The sequence below is a fragment of the Daphnia carinata genome, chromosome 9 (genome assembly GCF_022539665.2).
Source record: "Daphnia carinata strain CSIRO-1 chromosome 9, CSIRO_AGI_Dcar_HiC_V3, whole genome shotgun sequence".
NCBI lineage: Eukaryota > Metazoa > Arthropoda > Branchiopoda > Diplostraca > Daphniidae > Daphnia > Daphnia carinata.
In genome coordinates this window covers 6,653,554-6,674,665 of record NC_081339.1, presented here as the reverse complement: position 1 = coordinate 6,674,665, position 21,112 = coordinate 6,653,554, and the positions used below count along the sequence as shown (strand labels likewise).

Genomic DNA, 21,112 nt, shown 5'->3' with positions numbered 1-21,112 from the left:
CAAAAATTTGATAAAATTTCTTTGTGATAACGGAAAAATTGAAATTGAAATTTTGTTTTTCAAAAGAAAGTAACATGGACTTTCTCGGTTTAAAATTTTTAATTTAGTAAAACTGAAGCGTTTTTCTTTACGCACGATCTGACAATAGGGCAGTGTATAATTCATATTCAAACATTTCAAATCCAACTGGCTGCGTGGTGTGTCCGCCTACTGCTCCCTGATTTTACTCTCAGTCACTTCGATTAGATGACCGTTGCATAAAGTGCGCCAAAGTCTTTGTTCAGTGTTAATTAAACCAATGGTAGTACTTAGATTATGAGCGAGGTGAGACGCAAAGAAATGAGAGATAAAAACCAAAATATCCAAGTTTTTGTCCGAATTCGGTGAGGGCGTGTTTTTTTTTTTACGGCCGTGAATTATGTTGTAACGACTTTGATAAATTTTGTATAGGCCTGTGAGCACACAAGAGAAGGTTGCTCGTTCACCCATTGTGGTTGAAACTCCAGCTGGCAACAACAAGGAGGTGCAGGTTGTGGAAAAGAGTTCTTTGACAAAATCATTTGCTTTCGACAGGGTGTTTGGCACCACTTCGAAACAAGTCGATGTCTACAAAGTTGTTGCTGCTCCCCTTGTGGAGGAAGTTTTGGCGGGTTACAACTGCACTGTTTTTGCCTATGGACAGACAGGCACTGGAAAAACCTTCACCATGGAGGGTGAGAGGCATGACGATTTGGCGTCTTCATGGGAAAATGTAAGTTTTTTATTCATTATTTCAAATGATTGCTGTGTAATCATTCATAAAATGTTATTATTTCAGGATCCCTTTTCTGGCATCATTCCCAGAACATTGTCCCATTTGTTTGATGAATTGAGGATTCAAGAAGTTGAGTGCACTGTTCGTGTTTCATTTATTGAAATTTACAATGAAGACATCTATGACTTGCTGTCAGGAACTGATGACACTACAAAGCTTCGGTGAGTCTTTTTGTAATTCAAAGACACATCACACATGAAAATAAACTTTCCTTGTGTTCAGTTTGTATGACGATACCACAAAGAAAGGTTCAGTCATTATTCAAGGTATGGAGGAAGTTACCGTTCACAACAAGAATGAGGTGAGTTTTTTCTTCTGTTAATTTTAAAGTAAAATCAAAGTATTGATCCTATTGTACTGTATCTCTTTGTGTCTAGGTCTACAGTATTTTAGCCAAGGGCTCACTTAAGCGCCAGACAGCCGCCACGTTAATGAATGCACACTCGAGCCGCTCGCATACCATTTTCTCCATCACTGTTCACATCAAGGAGAACACGGACGACGGCGAAGAATTGATGAAGATTGGTAAGCTGAACCTGGTCGACTTGGCCGGCAGTGAGAACATTGGCCGTTCTGGAGCTGTTGAGCGTCGTGCCCGTGAAGCCGGCAACATCAACCAATCGTTGCTGACGCTCGGCCGTGTCATCACGTCGCTGGTCGAACGTGCCCCGCACATTCCCTACAGGTATAATAAAATTGACTACGCCCTCTCATTCAACGCCTTAATTAAACAAAAAATTGCTTTTGAAATCATTCAGAGAATCGAAACTGACGCGTTTGCTGCAAGACTCTTTGGGCGGTCGGACTAAAACGTCCATCATCGCCACAATCTCACCGGCGGCCGCCAACTTGGAGGAGACTCTTTCAACGCTCGACTACGCCCATCGGGCCAAGAACATCACGAACCGTCCCGAGGTCAATCAGAAACTCACGAAAAAGGCCCTACTCAAGGTAAAATCATCGCATATTTGAGCAGTTGCTTTTCTCCTCCTTCAAAGGCCTCTTGAAATATCTTTCGGTGCTAACGACCTATACCCACTCGGCCGTCTTTGACTAATGAGTTGAGATTCCCCCCCCCACACACACACACACGCAAGTTTTTTTTTTTTTTTTTTTTTTTTTTTTTTTTTTTTTTTTTTTTTTTGTGTTTAAAATAATTGCCGGTGTGTTCGTCCGTCTGGAGCAGTTACCATTCCAGTCCCTTTAAAAGAAAATAAGGGAGGAGAAAAGACCCCCACAATCAAAAGCTGAGTCATTTCTCTCTGCTAACAGATTCCTTTCGGGGTCTCTAAGAGAAGAACATGGCGTTTTTTTAGATGTCTGGCGATGGGGTGTTTATGAGAGGAGGAAAAAACTCTGGGTTAGAGTCGATAGCCTGTCCCGCCCGCGGGTAAAAGGTGGAGTGCGTCTCGAGTCGAGATAGAGAAGAAGGTGAGTATTCTTAGGCCAGTCAGGCCACGTTGGATTCTGTCTAGTTGGCACTTGCTGTAAGGAGGGGGGGGGGGGCTCTCTACCCCACCCATTAAGGCTCTGAACAGTTGAACTGTCGGGATCGAGGGGGGGGGGGGATTGTTTTTAATTTGTGGCTGTTATGGACCCATTACTTGCGAAAACGGTGCGTGCCAATTTTAGCAATGGTTCTGCGTAGGACTAAAATGTTTTAAACCTTTTGTTTAGAAGGCAGGATTACTGGCAACGAGACCCCCGCCCCTCTCAAGGTTACAATGCAAATTGGCCAACGATATAAATACCCTTTATGTCTTGTTGGCTGTGCTTTGTGAGGGACGTTGTGGTTAAATAGGCCCGTCGGGTCGTGTGGTACCCAACCATTTTTTTTTTCCCCGACTAGGCGCTAAAATTAAGATGTATCTTTTCGTTTTTTTTATTTTTTTCTTTGAATGGGTGTGTTTTTTTTTTTGAATGGTTTGTTATCGCATTTGGAAATTATCGGAGAAATTTAATTTTCTCCTCATAGTCCTCCACACCTCGGACACTCTTGTGTAGCTCTTAAGGACGCAAGAAAGGGAGGGATCAATGTTGTGAGACTTTTGATTTGGGAGAGTTTCCAGCCCGTGATGGATTGAAAATTGTCCGAAAGCCAGGTGCTGAGCTTTTTTTTTTCACGATGATCTTTCAATCTTGGCGCATTCTTTAAAAAAAAAAAAAAAAAAACGATAGAAAATAAGAAATGGACGATTGAATTTTGAAATAGAGAGGCCTTTCAAAAAAAAAAAGGAAGAAGAAAAAGCCATGCTTCCGTTAAAAGGCGATGATTAAACGATGGTTGTTTGACTAACTACTCAAAAGATGAATGGGGGTTGAAGGGGAGATGAACCTAAAAGGTATTTTGACTGGCGCTGTATTTATTTGATTGGTGGGAAGGGAAAGCAAAAAACAAAAAAAAAAAAAAAAAAAAAAAATGGTTTTTCTGTTTTTGGAAGGTTGCCCATCTCGGTCGGGACTACAACTAACACCATCGCTTCTCGTGTAGTCGCCCAGTCTAATTTTGTGAGTTGTCGTCGGGATATGGGGTGTGCGCTGGAGAGACGGGGGTCGGAGTGTAGATGTTGTTGTTTTTCTCCTTTTCCTCGGGCTGCATTTTTTTTTTTTTTTTCTTCGATATGTTTTTTTTGTTTTTTTTTTTTTTGTTTTCTTCCTTTCCGAAACTCGTACGTAGGAGAGAATAGTCAGCATGTCGGGTATAACCTCCCCCTATCAGCATCAGACAGGGTCCATTTCAGTGCTCCCGACCGTCGTGAAAGGATGTGATTCTCTCGCTCCTCTAGCGGTGCCCCTTTCCAACACGCCACACACTTTTGTTTTTGTTTTGTTTTTGTTTTTTTCATTGAGACTTTGAAGTTGTGTTTGTCTAATTGATCATTCAGTCGAGTTAAACACGCGCGAGGAGCTCGTGTTTGTTTGTGTGTGAAATGAAGCGTGAATTTGTTAGTGGAATGAACGGCAATTGACCACACACGTTTAGAAAAAAAAAAAAACGACGAAGAAACTGAATCAAAAATTAGAAAAGAACAAAAAACAAAAAAAAAAACCCAAACTTGTGCGTGTGTGTGTGTGTGTGGCGGTCGGTGCGTTGATGGGGAGAGTGAGATTGCCGGGCTGCGGCAGCGGCAGTGGAACAGCCACTCTATGGCTGCCCGCCCTGCTCCTCTTGCTCTTGTTGACGGTCGGCGTCCTCGTCGGCACATTTGCACTTTTCTACAGGGTAAGTTACGTCTCATTTTCCCTATTGTCTTTTTTTTTTTTAACAAGGACCTTGTCCATCCGCTCTGTAAACGGGACTCTTTGTCAATGTGTTTTGTTTTTTCTCACTTTCCACACCTGTTTGTTTCGTCACGCATTCGAGTCGTCTTGCTTTTTGTTTCTTTTCCCTTATTGAGCTAGCAGGAAAAAAGAAAAATATGGTTAAGGAAGAGCTACCTTACTATCGTGTGGGCGCGACCCCCCATCGGCCCCTTCTATGGCTTATACGCAGCGTTAGAGATTTACGAGCTCACGCCGGGTTTTTTTCTCTGACCAAGTCTAAGCAGCTTTTTGTGAAGCAAAGGAAGGGCTTTTTTTTTTTTTTTTTTTGAACGAATCACGCCAAATAAGGCATCGGTTGTGCCTTTTTCTTGTTCACGTAATATGTATAACATGATGGAGAAGAGATCATTTCCAAGCGGCCCTTTTATTTCGTCTACATTTTTTTTTTTTTTTTTTTTTTTTTTATTGGATCCCCTATCTCTACAAATGATTATTCTGTGGGAATGGATGGAACAGAGAATGATGCGTAGTACTAACCGCACTTTGTTTTTTTTTTTTATGACATCGTTAAAAAAGAAATGAGGAAAACCGGCGTAGGGAGAAAGAAAAAAAAAAAAGAATTAGAATAAAATTTGACTTTATTGACCGCTTGTCACTTTCGCAGCCCACGACACGCGCAGAAGAGAGATGGATACGATTCTTTCCAAAGGCCCAAGGTCCTTTTTTTTTTTTTTTATGAATCGGGTGTATAGAGAGGACGACGATGATGTGAAACGCAGTGGTTGTTTAAGAAACAAAAGAGGGAAGACGATAAGACTAACTAACTAACATTCCCCGCCCTTAACTTGTTGACCATATTGGTTTGTTTCGGTGTAGGTGGATCGGTCGCTAAATTCATCATAATTAAATTTTTTTTTTTTTTTTTCTCTCCCTATGTCTATGTCTCGGATTGTTTGCCCTTCGTGTAGGAGTACACGGAGGAGATTGAGAGGCTGAGACGGGATCTGCTGGCCGCCCGCGAGAAGAACGGCGTTTATATGGCGCAGGAGAATTACGAGCAGATTACGCGCGAGATTGAATTGCAGCGCAAGGAGATTGTCGAGAAGCTGGAGCAGATCAAGGCCATGGAGGAGGAGCAGGCTCGTAAAGAAGAGTCTTGCCAGCAACTGCAGGGACTCTACGAGGAACAACAGGCCGTCCTGCACGTATTGCATTTATGATTTATTATCGAGCACAACGACAATGACTCAATATTTATACTTAATTTATTCAACATTTCGTGGATGTAGGCGACGGCCGAAGAGCTGAACAATACCAAACACAGTTTGTCGATGACGCGCTCCAAATTGAAACAGACGCGACGCCAACGAGACGAAAAGGGTCACGTTGTCCTGCATCAAACTCACACGGAACAGCAGCTCGGCTCTCAAGCGCGTGAGTTGCTCAAAGTAGCCGACGTTTCCACCGATCACGTACGGAAACTCCATTCGAAACTCGATCGTAAACGGTAAGCGTTTCGTCCTATTTATTTTTTTTTTTTTTTCAAATTCCAGTCAAAAACACAAAAATATGTACGAAGGTCGGTCGAGAAGGAAAATGAGCGAATCAACCAAGAATTCCGCCAGGGTTTCGCCCAAAACATTGCCCGCATGGAAGACAGCCTGGAGAATTTCGTCAAGGACCACACGAAATTCCTCAGTGACATTTCCGGCAGTTATGGAACGATTATGGCCAAACAGAGCCGAGATCTGAGCGTTTTGAGCGAGTTGATGTCGTCGCTGGTCAAGTCGCAGTCGACGTTCGCCGAGGGACTCCGCAAATCGGCGACGGACAGCACGCACAGCACTCAGGAATTCACAAAGTCCTTTTTGGGCACGACCAGGAGTCAGGTGAACGTCCAGGCCGGCAATCAGCATCAGTTCCTCGTCGACAATTTCTTACCAAAGTTCCAGACGGTGTCGAAATCGCTGCAAGAGCAAGGCCAGGCCGTCCAGCAGCTGCAGCGCTCCATGACGGAGGAGCTGCAGCAACAGGCTGAATTGGTCAACGTCTTGTTGACGGAGCAGAAAGACGGCATGAACCGATTGAGGCAAGTGGCCGTCCAGTGGGATCAACAGACGGAAACTCAGTTGAGACGCATCAACGAGCAGCAAACTCTGTCCAGCCAATCTCTGAGCGAATTTGACGCCGAGAGCAACAAGCAAATGCAGATGATTATCAACCTCGTCAATTCTGTCCAGCAGACCCGCGAGAATTTCAAGACGCGCATCAACGACACGAGCGCCGAAGTGTCGATGGCCGTCCAAAAGGCGCAGGAAGAGCGGAGCAATTTCTACCACGTCGTCGAGACGACGGCCAACGATTTCGTCACAAAAGGCAAAGAACTTCGCAGCCAACTGGAAACGGCCCGTTCGACGCTTCTCCAAACGGCGACGGCTTCATTAGAAAAAGGCATCGGTCGGATGCAGGAGACGGCCAAGACATGCGCCGTCATCGAAGGCGATGTGGCCAGTCACGTGACTGCGTCTCAGGCCGCCTGGCAGGAGCTGTACAGCGCCCAGGAGACGGACTTGCGCAAGCATTCGGATCACCTCAACAGCGCTTTGCTCAGCCACGCCCACTTGACGACGGAATCGCTCCAGTCGCTCCACGTGGCCGCCCAGACTCAGGAAGCTCTGCTGGAAGAACAACGGGCCGATATGGTGACGACGGTCCGCGAAAGACAAGACGACGTCGAGGCGCACACGTCGTCCATGAGCGATTGGAGTTCGCTGCTCTCCACAGAAATTCGCCAACGCAATAGCGACGTTGTCAAATTTATTGTGGAAGATATGCGCCAAGACGTCCCCACCGGTATGTCTCTCGTTAATTATTTAATTATATTTGCGAAATTGATTTTTTTAATTTGTTTTTTCTTAGGACAAACTCCTCAGCGAAGAGAATTTGGATTCCCGAGATTCTTGGCGTCCACTTCGCCTCATGAACGAATCATTGAAAGGTTCCACGAAGAGCGTGGACCGTACAAGACAGACGATGAGGATGATGACGCTGCCGAGTTTTCGCAGCTGAGTCGACGTCACACTGCCGCCGACGCCAGCAAAACGGCCGCCGCGGTTACGACGGTGCATCGCTCGGCCTCGATGAACGATTTGGCCCAGGCCGATAAATCTACGGCTCAAGGATCTTCTGTTCCGCCAGGTGGCACGCGTTCGAGTGCGAGCGAGTCTAACGCGAATGCGAGTCTGTTGCGCACCCTGTCGGTGGAAGGATCGCTCAACACGAGCCCCAACGTCAGCAAAGATAATAAAGAAAATTTCGCCGTTCCACAAGACCCTACCCCGGTCGTAACGGGATCGAAAAAGCTCCAGAGACAGCAATCCGGACAACAATCCGGTCGTAAAATCCTCAACGCCCAAAATACCAAGAGTTCTTAAAAACAGCCAAAATTTTAAACACGCATTAAAAAAAAAGAAAAAAAAAAAAGGTAATAAAAATAAACAACATCCGGGTGATTCATTTTTTGGCGGACATGTGGCATTTCGTTGCCCCTATAAAAAATAATATTACCAATAATTTTTTTTTTTTTATTTGAAAAGAAAAAAAACTTCTCATGTTTAATTAGAACATATTCTGAAACATCTTTCACATACGGAAAAACGAACTATCTCTTTTATCTGTTTTTTTTTTCTTTTTTTTTTTTTTTCGCCATACGCTTTTTACAGGAATGTTTTGAAAAGAAACCTCAATATTGTCTATTTGTGGTAGTATTATACTCCCTTTATCTCTTTTTCATTATTATTTGTGGTCCTCTTTTTCATTTTTACCGAACGTGATTTTTGTTTCCAGGAATACACGTCTTCATTAATAAATTGTAATCAAACAATTTCTTGTTTTGTTCTTAGGACCTTGGGGCGTAATGAAAATTATTCGACGTTTATCATCTTGAAAAATCGAGCAGCTTAGAACTGGGTTCAGGAATTGTTAGATGTTGTTGACTGTTTTTGGCATGGTGACTTCGTTAAAACCGGCTGCCGACGTCATCCGTAGTGGCTGTTTGAGCCCGAATACGACACACCTATTTCTCGCCGATAACAAATAACGCAGACTAGATGAGACGGAGCGGATAGGGCAGCGGCCAAAAGTCGTAAAATGTCAAGTCAAGCTCACGAGCGTCCCACAAATCCTAATTTTCTGATGACTTGACACATTTCCGGCTTGCAATTATTCAGGAAAAAAAAAAAAAAACAGGAATATGTTTGGTTTCAAAATATGTAAAGATAAGAACAAATATGCTGGGAAGTGATGGTTTTAAAGCATTTTGAAATGTTATCGAAACCTGGAAATAATTAGCAACTTCACTGTGCATTAATGTGACGTGTCTTGTTTCAAATAGTTGGGGACGCCTACTGCCAGTGTGTGTCATGCTGCTGCTTCTGTTAACAAGTCTTAATTTCGAGCAGCCCTTGAATTCGATCATTGCCAAACATCACATGAGGGTGGAGGAGACCTCGTTCCAGGAATCTCAGGCGTTGCGACTGAAAGATTGGCGAGCCAAAGGACGCCCTGTTTACCACAGCGTTGAAGGATTGATGGATCCCCTGCCAAATCGCCACAGCTGGAACGTTTGTATCGGCGACAAGCACCCACCAGCAGCAGACGAAATCCAAAGTGTGTGTACGTGCGCGTGTGACTCGTTTGACAACATCGTAACTCTCGAGCGAAAAAGCGAGTATTTCGAGATTATTGTTCAAGTTGTGGGCAGTTCTTGGTCCGTGTGTGATTCAACGTAAAGGTATGTGCAGCATGCAATCGCCCAGTTTCTTTCTTTCCCGTTTTGCCTTTTTGGTCTTACAGTTTGACACTTTCGACGTAAATACCCCGAGGGAAAGGCGTCTTGCATTAAGTCGAGTTGAAAGTGTGGGTGAAGGACCGATTTTTGTAGCGTCATGTAAAGCTATTAACAATGCTTGTTGGGTGTCAGAATCATTTATTTTATATATCACTTTATTGCTTAGACTTTCATTGCCTTCTAAAATGTCTGCTCGACGAAACTTTATTTGCGTAAATGCTTAACTATCTTTCAGTGACACTCCTGTTAAAGCCTAGGTGAATAGCTGAGACACATGTTTCATTTCATCTTTTTTTTCCCCTCATCATTGTACGGAAATTATGTTGGTGACCTTTTTTTTTTGTGTTTTTTTGTTTTGTTAAAACTTTCGCATGGCATTTTCAAGAGAGATTTTTATTTGCTTTTAGGTAGTTGTACGGATGTGTAAAGAATGGTCGTTGCGGGTCACAAGAGCCATTCCCTTATACAATAGCTTTCCATTTCCATTTTTATTTTTATAATTTTTGTCTTTTTAGCCGCTGAATGTAGCTGGAAAAGGACACATTGGAATTTTAGCACCAGGACATTTGGCTTGCTGGACGATTAAACATCCCTGTGTGTCAACACAGACATTGTGTCTAGTTTTTATCCCTAAATTGTTTCTGGGATAATAACTTTGCTACCAACACTATGACTTTGATGACTAGCAGTTGAATAGCCTTTCAATTTCAAACAAAAGGATTCATGGTAATTGTATGTTGTTTACATTTCTATGTAGCCTATCATTTATTTAGATTAATCAATTGACAGGACACTTTATACGGCTGGGACCAAAAGTAGGTAAAGTATGTTTGTATGCAGAATACGTGATTGAGAAGAGTTCTATTATGGTAGGAGTATTGTGTTTTAGTACAGGCTGACTAGAATATTTAACAATTGGTAAGTGAAATAATAATAGTAATATTAATGGGATAGGAATACAGTTTTTACAATATAAATGATAATATGTTTGTAAGAACTATTTGTAATAACAATTTGTTGTAATTGATTTACCACCATTAATTTTTATTAATGGGAAGCAAATATTGAAATTGATATAAATTTTAATTTTAAAATATCATTTATTATAAAAGTTTATAAGAACTATTTTCTAAATTGTTCATGGTAATGAAAATATTATACATTTATAAGTTTGTTGAAATTGAAAATAATTATGCTTATATTTCCACATTTTACTTTGCTTCTGTTTTAGTGTTCAGGACAACTTGGCATATGACACAACATACCGTAACATTAAATAATTTAATAGTTATTCAGAGTCAGAACAGTTGTATTATAAAGTAGATCCACATGTGCAGCAAAAATTTAATAGTGTTTCACAGGTACAAAAATTACACATACATATTTCAACTATATTGATAAGATTGTCAATGCTTAATAATATCTATTTACATTCAGGAGTAGCAGGTCAGTATTTAGAATTAAAGTACATGATTACGTGATAAAACAACAATGATGAAACCAAACAGATACGGTGAACATACAGTATGGTACTACAAATTTTTTAAATAATTAGTGATACTTAATTTTCAATTCCTCATTTTATGCAGTTTGAAAGGCAGCCAGAGCAAACACTTTAGCACCGACTCGCAAAAGGACTGAAAATCGTCGTTTCCTAAAGAATTAGAATACTATTGGTAACAGTTTGAGTTAATTCAAAATTAGTTTGCTAACATTAGATTTAGAGCTTATGTAATCGAAGTTTAGATATCTTCTAACTTTCTACAATTAAAGAAGACAATGAAGCTAGTTAGCATAAATTCAACTTACCTGGCAGGCGAATCGATCGACGACGGTGTTAAAGCTGTGGTGTATTTGTAGAGGCAAGACTCCGGACGAATGTGATAATCCAGAGTCTAGACGACGCCTTAAATACTCGCAGACACGTGCCACATTATTGCTTTCCCGGAAGTAGAGTGTAGGGCAGAGGAACCTAATTGTGCAGGTCGATAGGTTGAAGGGCAAATTTTTATTTCCAGGGGAGCCCGAGGTTATAGCCGTTCCCCATCAATTTATCCTACGTTACTTCGATTTTTTTTTTTGGTTTCCAAGGGCCTAAAACAGATGAAGAACCTCGGGCATTCACAAAAAAGGAGGGGGGAGAGGAAGAAAAAAAGAATCTAGCAGCTCAGTAGCTCTTTCACTTGCACGCGGTGCACTAGTGTAGATTTGTTGCCTACAATCCACGTCTAGTTATTCTTAGAACTTTAGCACGTGTTCTCAGCTCTCGCAAATTGTAGATTCATCAATTACGCACCAATAACGCATTTCATCAGCACCTGGTTTAACCTTTGTACTTGTTTTGTTTAGTTGGGTAGTACGATAAGTCTAGATGAAATAGATAAACGTAAATTAAGTTAAGGATAAGTAGGTCTAAAGTTAAGTTAAGAGTAAGACTACTTAAAGTAAGGCGTAAGCGTAGTCCACCGCAATTCGTTCGTTTTGCACAACACCATATCACCCATTTTATTTCGCTGTTTTAAGCAATTTTGTACTGTAGTCGTCGTTCGCAAACCATTTTCCTACAAACAATCGTACATTCCGACTTTTTCACCCAGTTTACACATGAACTGCCAATCCAAAAAACCTACTGATCATTAACTAACTATTAATAACCAATTTCTTTTTTCAGGAAATTTTTCTCCAACGTAACTGCAACTTGTGTACCTTATCCTGTTAGAATTAAGATGAAACTTGTTGCTGATCAAATATTCACAAATTTTGTTTGTTTTTGTCTCGCTTCTGTGTAATCAGGAGGGTAATCTCTGGGGCCGAAGAGGACACTGGATAATGAGGATCGGCGTCGCAACCACTGGAAAATAACCCACGATTTTGAGGTATTGATTTAAAAATTCTGTATGTAACTGCTTTTATTTTATTTATTTATTTTTTTTTTATGCAACACTACTGATGAGGATTATTAGACGTCGGGGATCATCGCCGGAGTCGCCAAGGATTGCCAGGTATTACTTTAACAATTTTAAGTGTTAAATCGTGTTTTTTTTTATGCATGCAGGATGGTGCACATTACCACGAGGTGGGTCATTAGACAACGAGGTTCGTGGTCGGAGCCATCAAGAAACGTCGCCCAAAAGTTAAGTATTTAATTGAAAGTCTTAGGTTTTGAACTATGGTTTTAATTTGCTTTTATGTATTTAGGAGGGCCTCACCACCATCGAAAAGGTTGCTGGACATAAAGGATCGCCGCTGGAGTAACAAGATCGTCATAATGGATGTTTCAGGTATATGATTTATACGTCTAAGTGTCTAACCATGTTTTATTTTATGTATATAGGATGGTCATCATCACCACCGAAGAGGGTAACTGGACAACGAGGTACGCCGTCGGAGCCACCAGGATTTTCTCCCAAAATGTCCAGTATTTTATTGAAAATTTTTACAATCAATTTATTCACCATTAATGTATTTTGTTTTTATGTGTTAACGAGGGCGCCATCATCGCCGTAGAGGACCACTGGACAACGTGGTTCGATGTCGGATCCACCAGTGTCATCGCGCAAAATTATTAAGTATTTAATTGAATATTGTAAGCTTTACACCATCATTTTATTTTGTTTTTCACGTATTTAGGAGGTCTCCACCACCATAGAAGAGGCTACTGGACATCGAGGATCGCCCATGGAGCAACAAGATCGTCGCAATGGATGTTTCAAGTATGTGTTTTACACGTTTAAGTGTCTAACCATGTTTTTTTATTATGTATTTAGGATGGTCCATATCACCACCGAAGATGGCAACTAGACAACGAGGTTCGCCGTCGGAGCCACCAGGATCGTCACCCAAAATTGTCAAGTATTTCATTGAAAATTTTTACCATTAATTCATAGACCATTACTTTATTTTGTTTTTTATGTGTTTAGGAGGGCGCCATCGTCGCCGAAGAGGGTCACTGGACAACGAGGTTCACCGTCGAATCAACCAGGATTGTCGCCTAAAACTGACAAGTATTTCATTGAAAGTTCTAAGTTTTACACTATGATTTTATTTTGTTTTTATATATTTAGGAGGGCTTTACCATCATCGAAGAGGGTGCTGGGTATCGATGATCGCCGTTGGAGCAACAAGATCGTCGCCATGGATGTTTCAGGTGTATTTTTTACACGTTTATCTAATCAATGTTTTTTTTTTATATATTTAGCAGGGTTCGTCTTCGCCGAAGAGGGTCACTAGATGTCGTGGATCGTCGTTGGAACAATTGGAATCGCCGCCAATCCCCGAGATACACGCCCATTAAGTCGATGGAAAAATAAAGATGGTACGGTTGAGTATTGCCTTTTGGCATTTTTCTACTTTATTCCGTGTTATTCGTGTGTGATACAAATGTGTTGCTCTTGTCATTTATTCCTCACCGCTATTTCCGCTTTAACTTTACGGCGGATGTTTTAACTTTCACTGAGCACAAAATCCACTACACCTGTATACCACGGTTCATTTCACGGTTTGTTTGCTTTTTTGCACCGGGTTGGGATTAGTGGATCGGGTAGTGTAGTTCTTCTTTTATTGGTTTCATGCCAAGTATTTAGTTGGTGCAGGTTTACTAATACTTACTACTTCTAAAAAAAAAGTAAAACAAAAGAAATTTATTCTATGGCTGCATACTCATTTTTGAGTATGGTTTCGTCACTTGAGTAATGCATGAATAAAATAATTGCGTGCGGTCTGGCTGCTAACCCCGATTTGACAACCCGATAAAAAATTGATGGGGCAGTAACCCTTCCAACCCTACCCATTGGCAAGAGTGAATAATTCGCTGGAAAACGAACCGGTTCGAGCGATACGGGTTTGTAGGGCTCATTGGTCCTACAGTTTTTCTCAACGGATTGGATGTATTGCAACGCTGTCTCACAAACATGTCGGCACACGAGTCCTCATCTCAGTTTTTTTTCCGAGTCAGAAAGTTATGCAAACTAAGGATACCGGTACTTATTTGACAGTTTCATGTTAACGATTGTTTATTTCCTATATTTTTATATATACCCTTACATATATAGTTAAATCCTCCTTAATCGCGCAATTCAGACCAGAACCGTGAGTTACTTTTCATTGAATTCATTGCATTTAAAAAAAAAAAAAAAGATTCTTAGTAGTTTTGATCAACTGCGAGCGAGAATAACAAGTTAAATGAACTGGGGATGTGTATATTGGAAACTGAGACATTATGGTGGATTAAAAATTAATGTTCAGCGAAAAAAGTTATTAGTAAGAGATTATTCCTATTATAATGAAATATGTTTCCGATTGGGTTTTATTTAATACACCACCCCACGGAAAAGGAAATAAAACTGCAAAAAAAATATAAATAAATGATGTAAAGTATAAAACACTTCTAGTGTGCAGGGTGGAATATATTGGTACTTGGTTGAAAAGTTGTTGACGGGTGTTGTAAGAAAAAACATTCAGTTGTGGTATTATTAATTTTAAAGTCGTAGTTGAATCAATTCACTGTTTAGTAATCAAACTTATTTTTAAAAAAGAGATTCAAGTTATTGAAAATGAATTTTTACACAAAATTTGACAAAAATTAATAAACTAGTAAATAAAAAACAGGCAGTTACCTGCTCGATAAATTATGAAGAATATAAAAAATTGTAGCACAGTTTAACATGTCTGCACATGCAGCTGTTAAGCAAACAAGTATAAATGATATATGTTTAACAAATTCATGTAGATGAAACTTTATGTGACATTAATTCCAACTTGGTCGTCAACAAATACAAACAAAAATATAACAGACTAATATTTAACTGATGCGGGCGGCATCGTTAAAATGGAAGTGGTAAAAAGCAACTCTAACATTCTTTTATGATCTAACAGTGAAATTCACGAAGTAACTGAGTGGCGAAAATTTGTACTTTTCATTGTCATTGTTCACTTTGTTATTCATTTCGTTGTTAAGTTTAATGAATATTTTATTTGTTTTGGTGACTTATTTTGTTCTCGCTTTTGATGAGCGAAAGAATTGTATGTTTTAATTTAATGCCGATTATATTGGGATTTTTTACCGTGTGGGTTAGAAGAATCGTTTTATGTTTATTTGTTACTTTTCTTTATTTTCAATAACTGGACACATTGACACAATCAATTGACATTGACACATTTTATTACAACTGAAACACAGATAGAAATGGAACTCTACACAGCACTCATACACACACGTACACCTGTTGAATTTTCAGAAACTACGCGGTATCGAACCCTAATCTTCGGCGTAGGTTGCCGATGCTTAACCCTTGAGCTATAGTCATTTACAATTTCAATGTTTTATACCTTGAGCCAACGTACGAACATATAGTATAGTTAATATTTTAATCTTGCTATACTATTTGACAGTCTGACCAAGCATTTTACATGTAACATAGCGTATCTGTAGAGGGTCCGGTTACGGTGTGAGAAGTTAAAGGTTCAAACTCAGTAAGGGATAAAAGTATCAAGATAGTTAGAAATTAAATAACATATTATATTTTTTTACTGTTACTCATATATTTGAAAATGTGTAAAAGATGACGATTCGCTACAACAATGGATAGATTGACCTTACCATAAATAAGTGGAATAGCTTGTGTGTAGAGAGTCCGTCTAAGGTATCAGAAGACCGGGTTTCAAATCTTATGATTTGCTATAGAAATCTGCAAGCATGCCATATATACAATTATATTTAATATATTATATTCATTGAATACGTGTAATAGGTTGTCTAAAGATCACTTGCAAAAATGGTTAATGTAAGAATGTAATTCATGGCTCAATGGTAGAGCACCGGATTCGTAAGTCCACGGCTTCGTAAGTCGAAAGAGTAAGTATCGATCCCTACTTACTCCGAGCATCGGCGTGGTACGCCGAAGTGTTAGGTGAACTATCCGTAAAAGAGTCAAACTATATTCTTATATCATGACAAAATTCATGAAGCCATGAACAGTTTAAAATTACTCAACCTATTATTGTAAGTGTGAACAAGTTACTTTCCCTATACTAACAAACGTGGTAACTTTAGACATATGATTCATAGCTCAATGGTTGAGCATCGGCGAGCTACGCCGAAGGTTTGGTGATCGATCCCCAAAAGAATCAAGTTTCATTCTATCCAAAATAAATAAAATCGGGAGTATGTGTGATCCTGTTGTATGAGTGAAAACCGAATACGAGTGTAGTTGCTTAACCATATGAGTGGGAAGTCTATACTACTAGATAAAGTGACACATTTCAAGTTAAATTAAAAATCTACAATTGCAAGCAAGCAATGTGATATAAATCTGTTTATCTATTTGTTTGAAAAATAAATAAATAATATTCTTTCTCTAGCTAGGAATCGATCCCAAGTTACTTGGTTTCCCAGTCCAATGCTCTACCACTGAGCTACTTGATGTACGAGATGAAGATCTATATCTTCAACATATTAATGTAGCTATGGCCGACGAGTCAATAGAAAACCTAATCCCAATGGGGGGATATAGGGGGGCAGATGCCAGAAAGGCAAAGCGTCCGCTTCCCAACTCGAAGGTCCTGGGTTCGATTCCAAGTCAGGTCTCCGATTCCACAGGCTTGCTACCATCCAAGGGGTCACGATTCCACGGGGCCAGTCGAGTTGGGTAACTTCGTGCGAAGCACGCGAACGGATATTTTACCAAATGTTAATCTCGAAAAAGGTAAAAAATTTCAATAAATATCATATGTTACTCTTTATTGAGTATATAGAGACTTGTAAATTTTACAACGGATTATAACCATAGCCATTATCCTCTGTATAGACAGATGATAATAAATGAATGTTAGAAACCTTGTGCAATGTGTAGAATTTCACTTAATATCAGGGCTTCTACTTTTGGGATTGTTGCATAGCAATTGCAATTTTAGAAACCATTGATGATACTATTTCGTATATTTTGTTCTTTTGAAACATTTATTATATGGTTGAACTATTTTGGGGTTCGATCCCTAATCATTCGACTTACAAAGCCGATGCTCTACTATTGAGCCATGAGTTACATTCCGCCGACAACCATTTTTGCAAGTGATCTTTAGACAACCTATTACACATTCAATAAATATAATATAAAAACATAATAATTGTATGCATTACATGATTACAGATATTTTTAACATTGCTTAAGATTTGAAACCCGGTATTCTGATACCATAGCCGGACTCTCTACATACAAGCTATACTGCTTGTGAATTTTATGGTCAAACTATCAATTGGTATAGCGAGTCGTCATCTTTTACACATTTAAAAAAAAAAGAGTAACAGTAAAAACATACATCATAGTATTTCATTATTCAATTTCAAATTTTTATAATCCCTTACTGGGTTTGAACCTCTAACATCTTACACCGTAGCCGGACCCTCTACAGATACGCTATGCTACATGTACACTCCCTGGTCAGGCTGACAAATATTATAGCAAGATTAAAATATTAACTATACAATATATTCGTGCGTTGGCTCAAGGTGTAAAACCATGAAATTGTAAGTGACTATAGCTCAATGGTTGAGCACTGGCAACCAACGCCGAAGATAAGGGTTCGATACCCAATAGTTACTAAAACAGAATTTGAGTGTATATTTGTGTATATGTGTTGTATGTAGTGTTAATTGTATCTGTATTTCTGTTGTAATAAAATGTGTCAATATCAAATGACTGTGTCAGTGTTTCCCAGTTATTGAAAATACAGAAAATTAACAATTAAACATAAATTGGTTCTTCTAATCTACACGGTATTAAATCACAATATGATCGGCGTTAAATTAATGCATACAATTCTTTCGCTCATCAAAAGCGAGCACAAGGTAGAAACCAAAATAAATAAAATATTCATTAAATTTAACGACGAAAAAAACAACAAAATGTACAATGACAATGAAAAGTACAAGTTTTCGCCACTCAGTTTTTTTTCATGAATTTCACTGTTAGTCCACAAAAGAATGGTAGAGTTGCTTTTTGCCACTTCCATTTTAACGATGCCGCCCGCATCAGTTAAATATTAGTCTGTTATGTTTGTTTTGTTGACGACCAAGTTGGAATTTATGTCACATAAAGCTTCGTCTACATGAATTTGTCAAGCATATATCATTAATACTTGTTTGCTTAACAGCACTTGCTTACTTACTATGCCAGCTACTTACTTAACATGTGCAGACATTTTAAACTGTGTTACAATTTTTTTTATTCTTCATAATTTATCGAGCAGGTAACTGCCTGTTTTTAATTTACTCATTTATTAATTTTTGTCAAATATTGTGCAATAACTTAAATTTCTCTTTTAAATAAGTTTGATTACTAAACTGTTAAATGATTCAACATAAAATGATACATCAATTACTATTACTATACCACAACTGAAGTAACATTTAGTTTCAATGTTTTTTCTTACAACACCCGTCAACGACTTTTACACCAAGTGCTAATTTACTCCAACCTGCTCATTAAAAGTGCTTTATATTTTACATCGTTTATTTACATTATCTTGAAGTATAATTTCCTTTTCCGTGGGGTGGTATATTAAATAAAACCCAATCGGAAATAAATATTTTATGAATTTCCATTCCTAATAATTTCTTACTAATATCTTTTTTTGCTGAACATTAATTTTTAATCCACGACAATATGTCTCACTTTCTAACATACACATCCCCAGTTCATTTAACAACTTTGTTATTCTGGCCAATTTGTAGGAAAAAAAAGAACATATCTAGCTTGTAGACGAAAACTACATGGACGTGCGAATGTTCTCTGAATCACTACACCGTCATTTATGCGGTGATATATATAAGGATATATATAAAAATATAGGAAATAAACAATCGCTAACATGAAATTGTCAAATAAGTACCGGTATCCTTAGTTTGCATAACTTTCTGACTCGGAAAAAAAAACCGAGATGAGGACTCGTGTGAAGACATGTTTGTGAGACAGCGTTGCAATACCTCCAATCCGTTAAGAAAAACTGTAGGACCAATGAGCCCTACAAACCCGTATCGCTCGAACCGGTTCGTTTTCCAGCGAATTGTTCACTCTTGCCAATGGGTAGGGTTGGAAGGGTTAATGCCCCATCAATTTTTTATCGGGTTGTCAAATCGGGGTTAGCAACCAGACCGCACGCAATTATTATTTTATTCATGCATTAATCAAGTGACGAAACCATACTCAAAAATGAGTATGCAGCCATAGAATAAATTTCTTTTGTTTTACTTTTTATTTTAGAAGTAGTAAGTGTTAGTAAACCTGCACCAACTAAATACTTGGCATGAAACCAATAAAAGAAGAACTACATTACCCGATACACTAATCCCAACCCAGTGCAAAAAAGCAAACAAACCGTGAAATGAACCGTGGTATACAGGTGTAGTGGATTTTGTGCTCAGTGAAAGTTGAACCATACGCCGTAAAGTTAAAGCGGAAATAGCGATAAGGAATAAATGACAAGAGCAACACATTTGTATCGCACACGAATAAGGTATAAAGTAGAAAAATGCAAATAGGCAATACTCAACCTACCATCTTTTTCCCCCATCGACCTAATGGGCGTGTATCTCGGGGATAGGCGGCGATTCCCATTGCTCCAACGAAGATCCACGACGTCCAGTAATCCTCTTCGGCGACGACGAAACCCGCCTAAATACATTTTTTAAAAAAACATGGTTAGACAAATAAACATGTAAAGAAATATACCTAAAACCTCCATTGCGACAATGCCGTTGCTTCAGCGACGACCCCCAATGTCCGGCATCCTCTTCGATGGTGGTGCGGCCCCTCTTAAATACATAAAACAAAATTAGAACAACGTGTAAAACTTAAAACTTTGAATTAAATACTTGACGATTTTGGCCGACGATACTGTTGACTTTTACGGCGAACCCCGTTGGACAGTGATCGACTTCGGCGATGACGGCGCCCTTCTAAACACATAAAAAACAAAATAAATTAGTAGCATAAAACTAAAATTTTTTAATTAAATACTTAATATTGGGCGACAATCCTGGTAGCTCCGACGGCGAACCTCGTTGTCTAGTAATCCTCTTCGGCGAAGATGAAGCCCTCCTAAATACATAAAAAAAAAACATAAATCGACAATTAAACGAGTAAATGATATACCTGAAACATAAACGGCGACGATATCGGTGCTCCAGCGTCCTCTTTGGTGATGGTGAGACCCTCTTAGATACAAAAAAAAAAAAAAAAAAAAAAAAAAAACACGATTAAACACAGACGTATTTTTAGAAAACCCTCAATACCCGTGCCGACAATCTCGTTGCTACAGCGGCGATCATCAATGCCCAGCATCCTCTTCGATGGTGGTGGAGCCCTCCTAATTACATAAAAAACAAAATAAAATAATGGTCTAAAACTTACAACTTTCAATTAAATACTTGACAATTTTGGGCGATGATCCTGGTGGCTCCGGCGGCGATCTTCGTTGTCCAGTTGCCCTCTTCGGTGGTGATGTTGGCCATTCTAAGTACACAAAATAAAACATGGTTAGACACTTAGACGTATAAATCATATACCTGAAACATCCATTAAGACGATCTTGTTACTCCAGTGGCGATCTTCGATGTCCAGCATCCTCTTCGATGGTGGTGAGGTCCTCCTAAATACAAAAAAAAAAAAAAATAATAAAAATAAAACCATAATTCACAACCGAAGACTTTCAATTAAATACTTGACAATTTTGGGCTTCCTGGTGGCTCCGACAGCGTACCTCGTTGTCTACTAGCCCACCTCGGTGGTGATCTAACCATCCTATATACATAAAAGAACACGATTAAACACCTAAAATTGTTAGAGTGATACCTGGCAATCCTTTGCGACTTCGGCGGCGATCCCCAACATCCTGTAATCCTCCTCAGTGGTGTTGCCAGCCCCCTACACAAAGATTAATATATAAAACATGGTAGTGCACTTAAATTTTTTTAAATACTTTGCAATTTTGGGCTAAAATCCTGGCGATAACGCTCGTTGTCCAACGGTCCTCTTCGGTGGAGATGAGGCCTTCCTAGATACATAAAATCATGAAAACAAACAGAAAAATCATGGTGAGATACCTGATTTTTTGAATATATACCTCAGAATCCTGGCCGATATTCCAGTGGCTGCGACGGCGATTCTCGTTGTCCAGTGTCCTCTTCG

At 39.3% G+C, this 21,112-nt stretch overlaps 1 protein-coding gene across 1 annotated transcript; it reads left to right on the top strand.

Annotated features, from left to right (window-relative positions):
* The first annotated feature begins 174 nt into the window (after positions 1-174).
* Positions 175-7,781, top strand: LOC130697925 (kinesin-like protein Klp61F). The gene is made up of 10 exons (XM_057520719.2): positions 175-383; positions 451-751; positions 818-975; positions 1,037-1,115; positions 1,192-1,499; positions 1,573-1,765; positions 5,047-5,283; positions 5,368-5,585; positions 5,658-6,931; positions 6,998-7,781. Exons 1-10 carry the CDS (start codon positions 316-318, stop codon positions 7,510-7,512), a joined length of 3,351 nt encoding a protein of 1,116 aa, XP_057376702.1. The 5' UTR covers positions 175-315; the 3' UTR covers positions 7,513-7,781.
* Positions 7,782-21,112: the final 13,331 nt, after the last annotated feature.